This window comes from Podarcis muralis, chromosome 1, assembly GCF_964188315.1.
Source record: "Podarcis muralis chromosome 1, rPodMur119.hap1.1, whole genome shotgun sequence".
NCBI lineage: Eukaryota > Metazoa > Chordata > Lepidosauria > Squamata > Lacertidae > Podarcis > Podarcis muralis.
In genome coordinates, this window is record NC_135655.1 from 92,843,720 (window position 1) to 92,858,049 (window position 14,330).

Here is a 14,330-nt window from a genome sequence, read left to right on the forward strand (position 1 = left end):
CCTACGCAGGAACACTTATGTACCTTGAAGGTAATGCAAGTCTCAAAACAAAGAAACACCACCCTCTAAAAACAAACTAACCTGCCTTAAGGAGTTCCTCTTACCCCTTTTCTCAATACCATGAACAACAGGAAATAGCCACAGGAATGCTAGCTTAGAAGATTAGCATCTGCAAGCGTGTCTTTTATTTTCCAAATGTGTGCAGAAACAAGCGTACAGCTCATGCTCAGTTTAGGCAAAAATTCGCACCGAGGCAGACTTACTTATTGAGATCCAGATTGCTGCAAGTTACATCAAAGTTTGAAGCGGATATTGAGCCCAGAGACGCAATGCTGGGGGCAACCTGGAGTCTCTGCAGGGCTGGCAGCATACGGCGTCCTGGGATGGTCTGCGCAGGTGTCAAGGATTTGGGGCGCAAGCCGCCTGTGCCGGCTTGCTCATTAATTCCAGCCACTGCCTCTATCACAATAGGCCCTGCCAATTTCTCATTTACATTAAGGTTAGCATTGCTCTCGCGTCGGTCACCTTGGGGGTCAAGCAGGCCTAAGTCGCTGCTCCTCTCCTGGGGTGCTTTGGGCACTTCTACTTTTGGTGGAGGAGGAGGAGAAGGAGGAGGTGGTGGTGGTGGCGGAGGTGGCAAATGCGTCTTGCCTTTGGGTTCGTCCTGCTCGGTGGCAGGGATGGGACCTTGCTTTGAGGCATTAACCCCAGTATAGGTACTTTCTGGATCACGCTGCTGTATGTCCAAAGCCTGAAAAGAAAATGGGGGGAAAGAAAGAGTAAACAACATGGTCATACCCAACATTAAGAGGCACTGAACAAGGAAGTAGAGTTTTGTCAACTTGATCTGCCATTCTTCTCTGGTAGGGACTTTATCTTCAGATCAAGTTGATGGATTATGCCCAAATGGCTAAAATGACCAGAAGAATCAGGAATCAGGAAGACCAAAACTTTAATAATGAATGGGGAAAATTTACAACTTATCTTAAAAACCATTGTAAACGGTTAAAATTGTTAGTAGGATTGGAATATCACTTGTATAGTTTAATGGTGAATTTTGGACACAATGGAGAGGTAAAAGATTTGGATTATCATAAAAGATGCAGGAGGAAATGATTAAGAATAGGACCCACAAAGGGGAAGAGGGAAGTCCAAGAGATTCCTTGGAATCTTGTTTTTGTGTTGTTTGTTGGATATGTGACTGTAAATTTTTAATCTGAAAAAGCAAATAAATTAAAAATTAAAAAAGGAAGTAGTTTCGTCTTCCAGTAACAAAGGATACTTCTAAAGTGCTCCAAATTCACAGTGGGAAAAGTTCGGTCTCTCTCTCTCTCTTGCACATATATGCATTTTTCTCTCTCTATTAGTTGCATGAGAGAAGGCGGAGGAGCTTGCCCTCTGGAATGAGCCTAGAAATCAGGAAAACTAGGGGCATGACCCTAACCGTAAAATACGTAGGAACAGCAAATATTCTCTTGTTGGGTACGAAGGAGAGAACATTTTAAACATTTCCTTAACGCCACTGAGTGTGTGCAGTTAAAACAAATACACAATTGGACCGCAGGTGTTTAAGTGCTGTTGGCTTTCAAGTCAATTCCCCAGTTGCTCATCTGTCTTGGGGAAGAATACAAAGCATCCATCTGTACCAGAGCACGGCACGTGCTTGAGATCATTATTTTGAAAATTGAAGGGAACTCTGTTCTAAACCACCTGGGTGCTTTTGGAAATCCTCGTATCCCATTTGTAGAACATGGAAAACAAAGTAGGTAAGTACTAACTATGGTTGAATTCAAGGTAAGACATTATCATGCTTTTTACTGAAATGCTCCAGCCACTCCTAACCAAGCAGCTTTTTAGGCTTTTATTTTGCATTGGCCACAATATTATTCCCCACTTCCTATTATTATTATTTGGCCTTTGGAAATAATAAATTTAAGCCAGGCATGTGGTACCTATGACACGCTTGACCTTGGCAGTGGTGGCTAGTGTCCTTTGGGACTGACAGGGCAGGAAGCCGAATAGTAGCCAGAGCCAATGACAAGCAGAGACAACTAATTCTAGCCTTGCCCCCATCTTCTTCCTTGCTGAATTCTACAAGGGCAGCACAGAGACTAGTGAGGACTGGTCTGAGGCTGCGTACACACTATACCTTTTAAAGAACGTTTCCCCCCTCAAAGAATTCTGGGCACTGTAGTTTGTTAAGGGTGACTGGGAACTGTAATTCTGTGATGGGTAAGCTAACCCATAATCCCACAATCTGATAAATATTCAGCATTTTAATCAAGTTCCTTGTTTTAACTGGTTTTCAAATGTAGCTTTATTTATTTATACATACATACATACATACATACCCCACCTTTTCCTGCAGCAGAACTCAAGGTGGTTTAAAGATAAAAACAAGAACTGAAAACCAGCCTGCTTATCCAGGACTATTGCTTGCATATCAATATGGACACCCAAGACCTTCCCAATTACCTCTTTGGGAGGAAGCGGGGTTTCTAGAAGGAAGTTTCCCACAGGACCCATGAAGGGGCTTCTAACATGCCCCCTTCTAGGTATGCCTCCCAAATATTCCACCCACATAATTTAATAGATTCATCTGGTGTAGAGATCAAGAGCTTGTTGTACACGCTTCTGATGGATTTGAATTCATATCAACTTGGCACAGAGCACAAATCTATACATGAAGTAATTTTGGTTTCAGTATAGTTCTACAAGACAGAACTCATTGTGCCCCATGTCAATTAATCACCCGTTTTTGAAGTCTGAAGCAATATATCTTAGGATGTAAACAGAGAGATTCCTGACAGCCACTGCAGAATATTAATTAGTTTCAGGAAAGCACAACAAGTTCCTACAGGAAGAGATACAACAGGGAAGCGAGGAGGGGGAAGAAAGATGCAGAACCTTAAACTTACCCTCAACACAACTTTCAGCTTAATAGAGCTGTCCACACCAGAGTGATCCAGTTGAAAGTTCTGTTCAAGTGTCATATCAGGATTTTTTAGTAAGTTGCCAAGAGATAACACAAAGGTCCCCAGGGCATTCTCCCGGTCCTTATCTTTTACCTAGAGGGTGGCGGAAGCAAACAAGACACTATGGTGAGTTATGATGAGTTAGTTCCAACAATGTTTAAATCCTTTTACCAGTTGTTGAAAACTGCAGGAAGGGAGAGGGTGCTCTTGTGCTTGGGTCCGTCTTGCCAGTTTCCCACAAGCATCTGATTGGTCTGAGAGAAGAGGAACCTGGACTAGGTGGGTTACTGACCCGATTCAGCAGCATTCTTCGTACGTTGTTAAATCATTTGTAGCACCATTGCCGTGGCTCAGCAGTGATTATCCATTGAAAAAGAAGGTATTTTTTTAAAAATAAAAAAATCACTAGATCAGCGTTTCCCAAATTTAGTCTCCAGCTGTTTTTGGACTAGAACTCCCACCATTACTAGCTATCAGTACCAGTGGTCAGAGATGATGGGAGTTGTAGTCTAAAAGCAGCTGGGGACCCAAGGTTTGGGAAACGCTGATCTAGACTCATCACAAACTTTTTATTAAACTCTCCCCCCCCACACCCATTAACTGGGATGTTTAGGGTCTTTGTAGGAAATGTTCACATTTTTCTCCTCTCCCCCATCCCCCGCCAGAAGTTTATTGGATGGGGGAGGGCGGCATCTGATACCAAAGAATAGGCTACATTGGGGGAAGGGAGAAATGTGCCGATATCGAGGCAGCTGAAGAGTCAAAATTTACCCCAAAGGGCCACTTGAAGCCTCCTGTGGCTGTTTTGTGGGTGAGGGTTGTGTGCCTTACATGTATGAACTGTAGGTGTTTGCATGAAATATTAATGCTTTTACATGGTCTTTAATTGTAGAATGTATTTAGGTATAATGTATTTAGGTAACAGGGACGCTGGTGGCACTGTGCATAAAACCACAGAGCCTAGGACTTGCTGATCAGAAGGTTGGTGGTTTGAATCCTCGCAACAGGGTGAGCTCCTGTTGTTTGGTCCCTGCTCCTGCCAACCCAGCAGTTCGAAAGCATGTCAAAGTGCAAGTAGATAAATAGGTACCACTCCAGTGGAAAGGTAAATGGTGTTTCCGTGTGCTGCTCTGGTTCGCCAGAAGCGGCTTAGTCATGCTGGCCACATGACCCGGAAGCTGTACGCCAGCTCCCTCGGCCTATAAAGCAAGATGAGCACTGCAAGCCCAGAGTCGGTCACGACTGGACCTAATGGTCAGGGGTCCCTTTACCTTTATCTTTATTTAGGTAACAAGCAACAAGTAATAATAATAATAATAATAATAATAATAATAATAATAATAATAATAATAATAATACATGAGCATCATATCATTGAATCTGAAGTCCCCAAAGGAAGGCTGAATAATATCTTGACTGCATCTACTAAAAACATAAATATGGTTCCTCCTTCCCACAAAGCCGAGTAGTCCCTTTCTCAGTAAAAAAAATGACCCACTTCTTTGAAGTCCCTTTGCAAAGCAGCATCAGGAGCTTATATACACAAGAGCATGTGTATACAGAGCAGAAACCCATGCCAATTATTATTATATGGTCAAAGACCCATTAAGCATGAGCTCATGTTGTGCCATATGCTCATAAAGCAAGAGAGGGCCAACTGACCTCCAGATGAAGAGACTGCGATGAAGCGCTGTGGACGAAGAATGTGAAGGCCTGGCCCCACGCAGGATCCTTGGTGAAATTACAGGTCTGAAGGGTAAGAGAGAAAGAACGACATCCACACATGAGCTACAGAACACTTGACCAACAATTATTCCCAACCTAGCTGAGAGAAGGCCCCATTCAATGGGACATACTCCCAAGTAGCCGCACATAGATTTACTCTGCTAGAAACTGAAGAGCAGGAGGTTTTACAGGACAGTATACCAATTCAGAAGACAGTTCCGCTGACTTCAACGGAACATGTTTTCAGGGATGTATAGGTTTTCCCTGTCTTAAGCACTACCTTCTTACCCAAAAGGGACAAAACCCAACCCTTAAAAAGCCTCTTACCCAGTTCACTTTCTTTAAGTCAGACAAATAAACACATAGAACCAGTTAGGTGCCCTGTAGACTCCCCCCCCCCCCCCCCACGACTCCCCACACGATCTGATGAATGTTAATGCTGAAATATGCCATCTGAGTTACAACTGATTGTAACCGAAACTCTATAGAAGTAGTCACAGTTTGCACCTGTATGGAAAGGGAGTTCTCTGCTGCTTGTTGCAGCAGGTTTTGAAAACCACAGCAATTAAAGCTGGAGCTCAATGTGGAACAAGAGAAAGTATTCCCCTCCACCCCTTGCTTAGGGCGCAATAATTGACCACAGTAGAAGCAGCTATGAAGAAGAGCTCAAGTCTTGAAAGACTCCTCCCTCTCCAACAGATTCATTGCCGGTGCCTTCAGTTAGCTAGTTGAAATGGCAAGCCAAAGTACCTGTGTGCTAGCAGGCTTCCTCATGAGTAAAGAGGAAGATTGCTGCGGTCATGTCAAGCTGCAAGCGTACCGCAGGCAATTATTCTTAATGCAATGCCTGCGTTGAAATAGCAGGAACACTGTGGGAAAACCAAGTGCCTCGCTGAGGATGTATTCATTAGCACTCAGTTGCATCACTGGCTCTCAGGACATAGCCCAAGAAAAACAGCTGGAGCACAGACGTACACTTAAGAAATGAATTTTTGGGAAGGGGTGTAGCATCCATTTTGTAATCAGAGTGCCCAACTATATTAATACGACACAATGCATTATATTCAAGACTTTTCCATACTATCAGTTTTTAATGCAACAAAAACAGACAAATTGCCCCTCATTTGTTACAGTCCCGTTGCCTTCACCCTACTCAAGGGGATCTCAAACCTTCCCCAGACTCTGTGTGCTCTATTTTGTTCCTGAGAAAGCAAAATCCTTCCCAAAGGTAGCAACTCAATGGCCACAGTTATAGAATATAACAGCACAAACACCACAGATTTGGCTGTTTTCATCAACATTGTTATTGTTCGAACGCTGCTACGGGATTCTCAGAGCCACCTGGTTGGCCTTTCAGTCCGACCCAGAAGTTTCATCTAAAAAGATTCCTGTAAAAAGTTACTGGTGGATGCAAAAGAAGCCCAGTGTGCTAATTTTAGTTCCAAAATATGACTCTTGTCATTTCAAGAATCTTATTTATTTATTTTTTAGTCAGAATGTCTCTTTGTTAAAAACAAACAAACAACCTCCATGTTGGCTGTATGTTCTTAAAGGAGGGCCCATCCAGCCACGTACAAAAAAAATATTTACAACACAGCTGTGTAACTATTCCCACCAGCCCAAGCAATGCAGTCACTTCCACCCAATAAGTGGGGACAGGACAAAACACCACAGATATTTCATTGGGGCAGCACCTACAAAACACCAAAGTGTTGCTTTTTAATTATCCAAGAAGGTACACATGTATCCAAGATGTGACATTGCTACTGGAAAACCACATATTGCCCCATGAAGACAACTGTCCATTCAAGTTTTTAAAAACAAAAAACAGAAATTCTTACACCCCTTACCTTGCTTCTATGAGTTTTGTTGCCCACTGTGAGTAGGACAAAGGAAGAAGGTTCGCGTTCCATCTTCTTTATTATTTAAATTGTTGAAAGAAAAGACAGTGTCAATAGCATCATGAATTCCAAAAGACAAGGAGGCGTATTGAACAGGGAGGCTGATGTTAGCTATTAAACACTGGGAGTTCTGCAAGATCTGGGAAGGGACAAGAACCCTGTTCTGAGCAGAACTTTAATAATTAAAACAGTAATAATTAATAATAATAATTTATTATTTATACCCCGCCCATCTGGCTGGGTTTCCCCAGTACTTTCTCCACAAAATGCAATGCAATACAGTGTTACACCCTGCATTTATTTCACTGAGTGGAGTTAAGCCATACATGTTTGGAGCTAGAATTTGGGCATGATATGGTAAAGATAACCTTACAGGGGTCAGCAGCAATTACTGCTGCTGTTCTTGCAATACAAGACTGTTGAGTTCATCCATTATAGCTGAAGCACAAAACAGCCACACGGCAAGTATAAATCAGAAGGCTACAACCAAGGTGCCAAATATGTCAAACACGATTCAAGTTTGCATTACAATGACAGATGCAGCACCATTTATGACTAGACAATTATGGTCTTGCTAGAGGTGGTCCAGTAGCTGGGAAAACTAATAATAGGAATAACCAATAACTATTGGATCAAGGCTGGTCCAAAAATAACAATGGCTAAGTTTTTGAAATAAAAACTTGCTTTTATAGCACCACAAGGGCTAGAAACATGCTTTTGAATGCATGGAAGCAGAGACCACCCATGTATTTTACTGGGGTCCATTGATCATAGGTACGTGCTATGAATGTCTTGTGCCTTGCCTAATCTTGACTTAAACATTCCTCCTACATGCTGCTCACCAGTTTAGCCTCACCTGCACCATCAACTACAGTGTCTCTGTTCTTCCTTTTGGTATGGGACACTGACATACCATTGAGAAACAAACATTAACCCCGTAGATGCAACATATTTTAGGGTTTTAGCCATGGCATCCATTCAGTAGGCTGGCTCAGCGCGTGTGCCCCTTTTGAGACACAGGGGACTCTGAAGCATTTACCTTGATGTATCTGTCTTTTCTATATTTCTTTGCTCCGCAGTCACCATTGTAATATTCAAACTGATTTTTCTGTATTAGGGGAGATAGTTAGGAAGGAATACAAAAACAAAAGTTAGGTGGCGTACAGCAGCAGTTGATTGCTTGCCCCAGGTAGACTCACCAAGGGTCAACCTTGATGTCATTCCAGCACCAAGGATATTTTCCTTCTAAAGCCTTCCATCAAAGTTGGTCTGTTTTTATCCTGGCTGTTAGGTTTTATGCTGCTCTTATTATTCTACTGTGTTTTAAAGAATATACATGCTTGTTTTTATTATGTTTTCTGGTTTTGGAAGACACCCTTGAAATCTGATTGACAGGCAGGGTATAGATCCCCGTAACAAACAGAACTAGTGTAGGATTAGGCTATGGACACAAAAGAAGAAAAGAACAGGCTATTGCTGCCAGCAAAGGGAATCCCAGAAAATAGCAAATCACCTAGCAGGAAAAGAAGTCTTTGCTTCCTTCTCAAAAACAAAGGCTGTTTTTGCTTTGTTTTCAGTTCTAAGGCTAACATGGGTCAGAAGCTAATTTTACTGAAAGTAGATTAGCAGCACACATAATTGTGAACAAGGGCTTAATCTCAAATCTTGCAACAGACAAGGAATTCAATTCAGTTTGAATTTAAAGGTGAAACTTTCAAATTTGCATTTTCTGAAACAACGTGAGAACTGAAATGCAGCTAGCCTTCGAAAGTTGCACTCCTTGGAATTTTGAGGTGCGGTTTTCCTACCAAACGATGTTTGCCAACATAACACATCGGGTAAAATGGTGCATAAAATGAATTTATTAGTGAAAATGCAGAAGGCATATTATTAGAGGAAATTTGCATTGAAATGCTAATGAATTTTCATGATATTTTTTTTAAAATCACAAACTTCTGCAGAAGTGTGGAGGTCTGAATTTAAGACTGTAAAAAGGTGAAACTGAAAGAACTGAAGCTGACAGATCGTTCCATTCTAGGGAGGGAAGACTTTTCAGCCAGCTAAATTCTGAACTTTCCTTCCCTCACTCCATCCCCTAAATAGGTGAACCCCTCCCTCATGGAGCCTTCGCAGAATGCTTGGTCTTACTCATTTTGTTGTTTGAAATCTCAACTTCCGCTTTTGTTTTTAAAAACCCATCAGTTCACTTTTGGAAGTCACAGATGTGTATACTCGCCATTCACCTCCTTTCTGAAATAGAAGTTTTCAGAACTTGGAAGGCATTAGCAAAGTTGTGGATACTAGTTTCCAGATAACACAATTATTATCTCAGCCAAACTGGGATGCTTGGCACCAAAGCAGCAGCATTTGGTGCACACCAGAAATGGGGAACTGTGGCTGCCCAGGTGTTGTTGAACGGCAACTCCAACCATCCCTGGGCCAAATGGCAATTGGTATCCAACCACATCTAGAGGCCCATAGGTCCTCCATCTCTGCCCCTACATCATGAGCATGCAGACACTAACAATTGAACTGTGTGCAGCTGGACAGTTTGAAAGTGTTGTTCCATCAGTTTACTCACAGGAAGATTGAAAGCCCTGTCCAAATACACAATGAGAATTGCTGTGGCAAAACCATTCTTGTCCTGTGGGAGGGAAATAAAATCCAAAATAAGACAAGAGCTTTTTTTATATCCTCACATGCAAAGCTGGTCTTGCGAACAGAGTTACTGTTACTGTTACTATTCATCTGCCATGTGGCTGGGCAGGGGAACAACCAGGATGCAAATACCAACATGAGTTGACCACAAGCTGCAGCCTTGCCCTAAACAGACAATGAGACACTTCAAAATTTCCATGTCAATTGATTGACTGCCCAATCAATGCACAGGGCTTCCTTAGCCCTTAGCTAAGGAAGGGCTTTAAATGCAGCCACCACAAGAAATGGTTGAATTATGTAGCTAGCAAAGTACACAGGCACAGAACAGAACTTAGATCCTTTCAATCAACTTGCGGCAAGTATCTCACTTCAGCCGACTCCGATCTCTCAGAAACACTCACCTCGCAAAGTTTCTCTTGATTGGTGACCAGAGAAAACCACTCAACCTTTAAATGCACATGTCCACTTGCAATCTTGCTTAAGGGGAACCACTTCGTAAAGAAAGAAAAAGCACATCAGTATCATAAATGCACATTAGCCTGCAAGTGTGTCATGAATTGTGCACCAGGGGGAACTGAAGTGGCAGAACCAGCCATTTATCTTTAGTGCTTTATGGGGCTGAGTCTATCCGAGGTACACTTTAAAACCTTGATGTGCTTAAACTGCATTTTTATTGCTGGAATGGTGAGGTCCATAATAGACTCTGCTCCAATAAAGAGACCCAGCTTGAAAATACATAGGGTACTTAATTCTCCCGATTAATTGACAAGCACCTGGAGCTTTAAACTTTTCTGTCATGGTCCTTTGGTACTGCAGGACAACAACCTTTCTGTCCGTGTGTTCCTTGCCTGCCTTTTACACATCAGCAAATTGCTCTCGGGTCCAAAGAGCCTCAAGATTATAAGTCTTCAAATGACTTACTGTTCATCCTACAGCTAGCAGTATTTGGGCTATGATTTCAGTATTTTTACCCTAGTTTAAAGTTGTATTGCAAAACAGTTCCTACCCCCAACTTGCACATGTGTGTGCATACACACAGAGAGTTATAGGCATCTAATGAAATAGGCTCTTGCCCAAGAAAGTTTATGTCAGACCCTATTTGTTGATGTGCTCTTTGTAGCTTTTGTAATCTTCCATCAGCTGTTTTGTTCAAACACCTAAGATATTCGATGATAGTCGTGAGAACTCAAGTGATTTAAATCATCCCTATGGATCATTAAAATTTCGTAAAACTTCAAAGCCTATCGCAAAATCTGCACACTTTTAAGAAACATTATAAAATGAAGAGTTAACGTGAGAACACATTTTACCTCATCGACAACTCTGTCTTTCATCACATCTGCAAGGTTTATAAGCAAGCTGTAAAAAGACAGAACAAGAATAAGATGTTTAGGGACTGTAGTATCTTTCCTTGCTTCTATGAGTTATAAACAGAACATGTATTGATGTTCCTGGTGTTCACATCTCCTCACCTGCATCAGTTATGAATGGGTTGTGCTTTTTGATCAACAGAATCCTCTGTTCTAAAGTAATACAGAGGCACACGGAACAGAGGTGCAGAAAAACAATCCCTTTAGTATCATGGAATATTTAGCCTCCTCCCCACCATCTCCAACTGTGTGGCTACATTGCCTTAGAAATGTCCAGTGGCTCTTACAGATTCTAATCGTCTATTGTTCACCAGGAAGATTTGCAGTCCTTAAGATGAAGTCAGAAACAGCAAGGTTTGAGAGTGCTCCTTAAATCAAACAAGAACTGAGATAGTTGCTCGTTATATAAATTGGTAGGTCTATGCATCCCCAATCCATAGGAATTAGAACTGGCTCAGACAATGAACAGTTCCTTGTCTCAGGTAGGGATGGAGGAGGAATTTGTTTGGACTGCTTTATGAAGCATCTTGACAGTTCTGAACTTGCTTGTGGATTCAAACACAGCACCTGACGAAATCATGCACTTCTCTGAATTTTGCAATGTAGTTTTGAGTGTACTCCAAATAGTACACACAAATATACATATTTTATGGTTAAAATGCGTATTTACTGGGAATTGAAAAGTACGCATTTTGCAGGTGCCAGGCTGCAGCATTCTACACAAGTAGCAATTTCTGAAACAACCTCAAGGGTAGCCCCATGTAGAGGGCTTTGCAATTGTAGTTTGCCAAGCTACTCCTGTCTAGGAATGAAATATTACTTTTAAACTTACCAGTGTGTTCAAAAAGGAAAAGGTATAACTGTACTGAGACTATACCAGTACAGAATGCAGATAGAGCAAATGTATGTCAGAATGCTTTCCCTTGCACTTTTATATACATATATAAAAAGAACAAACTAGCATGTCAGGGGGAGGAATTTAACTATTCTCTACCATCTAGCTGTTGATGGCAGAATGCTTTTGAAGCAGGAAAGTATTGCAATCTGTATTTTCCCCATCTGAATTCAGAAATGGTATAGCCCATGGAGGGTTGTACCATGGCACTTTTCTCTGAATATTTATCACACTGGCTCTTTTGCTGCAGGAGGGGCAGAAAGAGATAAAGCAGAAGGTTGCACAGACGAAAGAGGAAAATTTATATCCATCACCTGCCCAAAAAGTCATCTTTATCGGGATCTTCATCATACAGGTCTACCTCTAGATCCTGACCAGGTATCTCATGAACAACAAACTGTAGGGGGAGAGAGAGAGTGTGTTAAAGTAACAGAATATTGTACAGCTATTTTTCTCAAAATGCAGTTGCACAAATGCAACTCTTCCTATTATTCTGAAGCTTGCGGAAAGCGAACTTTCCTGTTTGCCAAGCACAATCCAGCAGAAGTGGGGAAGATGCTGAAATGCCTCTGTGCCCTTTCATGATGCTCAATTAAAATCAGAAAGGTACATGATTTCCCATCTTGTAACTCAGGAATGGGGAGCCATTTTTAGCCTGACGGTCACCTTCTCTTTTGGACAATCTTCTTAGGGCAATGTGCCATAGGCAAAAACGGGCAGAGTAATGAGTGTAAATTATCTCTGTAGGTTAGGCAACTTTCTGCACCCACTCACCCACCCACCCTTATAGTCTCCATTCAGGCAAACATTAGCAGAGTTCACACACCCATTCCAGCCAAGCACAAAAGTGGATGCAATGGGGGGCTAGGGGGCTGGGGCCTTTGGAGAGTCTCATGGGCCAGGTAGAGAGACTTGGAGGGCCACACCTGATGCCTAGACCCCTGATGAAGCTTAACGAGGGCCTTGCTCATTAAAGCCTTGCTACACCATTCAAGCAAACAAATGTTGGTTAAGGAGCCAGTAGTGAAATATTTCACAGGGAACTTTCCCCATCTATTCCACTTCAATTTTACTTACTCATATAAGTAGTGATCTGCCTTCTTCCAAAGGTAAGGCTTTTTTATTTTATTTAACTACCTTAACTTAGTTGTGTCTAGAATTCTGAACAAGGAGAGAGCACTGCATTCCAGCTTATTGCTAGTAAGAGTTCAAGGAGAATTGTCACCTCAAACATTTCGTTCCAAATGGGGTTCAGGTTCCTGTGCACTGTCTTGCTTCGGAACTGCACCTGACCAACCCTCAGAAGAGCGTAAGGGTCCGACTTCCCAAGGAAATTGTCCATTTGGACAAGATTTTCAGCTTCTTGTAGGTATACTCTTATTACTCCCTTGGAGAGCAAAACAAAAACACAGAGAAACATTAAAAAACATATACCGTATTTCTCACTCTATAACACACACCCAACCATAACACGCACATAGTTTTTAGAGGAGGAAAATCCGTAGGCATGCCACCCGTAGGCATTTCCTCCATAACACGCACAGACATTTCCCCTTACTTTCTAGGAGGAAAAAAGTGAGTGTTACGGTGCAAAAAATACGGTACTTAGAATCCTCGCTAGATGCCTACATTGTAAAAAGCTACGATTAATAAAACCCTATAAACACAGCAGTAAGAAACATGCCTGCTGTCTATCACTACGGAAGCTGGTTAATGAAATTTGACGAGGCTTAGCTTTTTACTAAAATAATCCACCAGAGTTTTTACTGCAGACTCATTCCCAGCCTGCCATGTTCTCTCTTTGTACCTCCCCAGGAGGAAAGAATCAAGTGGTGGGTAAGAGCAAATGGAAACCAGAGGTATAGTACAACTCTTTGGGGATGGGACTCCATCGCACACACCAGCAAATTCAGGTTGCACAATTTAAAGCCGATATGAAGTTCTTACGAAACATGCCCAACTTGCTCCCAGAATTGCAACTTTTGCGATAAGGGAAGAGAAAATACCATGGAAATTGCTGCAGTATTGTGTAGCCCCCCTCAACAAATTGGAGTGAATGCTCATTAAATAGCCAACACAGTCTCATCTCCCTGCAAATAAAGCAGGACAAACTGTCCCTTGCCTGAAGGTGACTTGGGCAAAGAAGCTAGAGGATAATGCTTGTTTAGAGAGAGCTCTTACTCCCTGAGCCAAGACTTAAAGAACACCATTCTCAGACACGACTCACGTATGGAATAGGGAACTTCAAGCGAGAAATGTCAATGTTCTTTTTCAGTGGGATGGTGATTCTGTTTGGCAACACCAACCGGGCAGCAATGAGATCTTGAATCAAGGTATCTGAAAATGAACTGAAAGAGGAAAAACCACACATCATCATCATCATCATCATTATTATTATTATTATTATAAAAATGCTTTGTACAGCAGCTGTGCTTAAGGCAGACCTATCAGGCTCAAAGCCACAGCTACAAAGTTGATTGTCTTGCCACAAATAACCCAGAAGAGGAATGGGTGTATGTGTCCTGGTTAAATCTGACATGCTTGGGATTTCTTTGGCTTCAGCAGGAAAAAAGAAAATCATATTGGCTCATGCTGGAGGAACTCCAGGGTAGCCTTTGCCAACCTAGTGACATGGACCGTCATTAAAAAAATCTCATTACAAAGCCAAATATCTGAATGCCCACGATATTAAATCCGAGAAAAGTTACAAAGCAAGCTAATAAATCACACAAGTGCAACTGTGGCAAAATATATTATTATCCTTCCCCACCGTTTGAGAAGAGTTCATATATTTTCTGGGATGTCA

At 41.9% G+C, this 14,330-nt stretch overlaps 1 protein-coding gene across 1 annotated transcript in view; it reads right to left on the bottom strand.

Moving 5' to 3' along the window:
• The window catches only part of ESYT3 (extended synaptotagmin 3), a 42,637-nt gene that overhangs the window by 5,012 nt on the left and 23,295 nt on the right, over positions 1 to 14,330 (bottom strand). The window contains exons 8-18 of the mRNA XM_028743983.2: positions 13,752 to 13,872; positions 12,750 to 12,911; positions 11,839 to 11,921; positions 10,570 to 10,618; positions 9,661 to 9,750; positions 9,183 to 9,245; positions 7,641 to 7,709; positions 6,551 to 6,616; positions 4,638 to 4,724; positions 2,919 to 3,068; positions 264 to 751 (exon numbers count right to left, since the gene is read on the bottom strand). Of these exons, the coding sequence (XP_028599816.2) occupies positions 264 to 751; positions 2,919 to 3,068; positions 4,638 to 4,724; positions 6,551 to 6,616; positions 7,641 to 7,709; positions 9,183 to 9,245; positions 9,661 to 9,750; positions 10,570 to 10,618; positions 11,839 to 11,921; positions 12,750 to 12,911; positions 13,752 to 13,872 (1,428 nt within the window). The remainder of the gene's footprint in view (positions 1 to 263; positions 752 to 2,918; positions 3,069 to 4,637; positions 4,725 to 6,550; positions 6,617 to 7,640; positions 7,710 to 9,182; positions 9,246 to 9,660; positions 9,751 to 10,569; positions 10,619 to 11,838; positions 11,922 to 12,749; positions 12,912 to 13,751; positions 13,873 to 14,330) is intronic.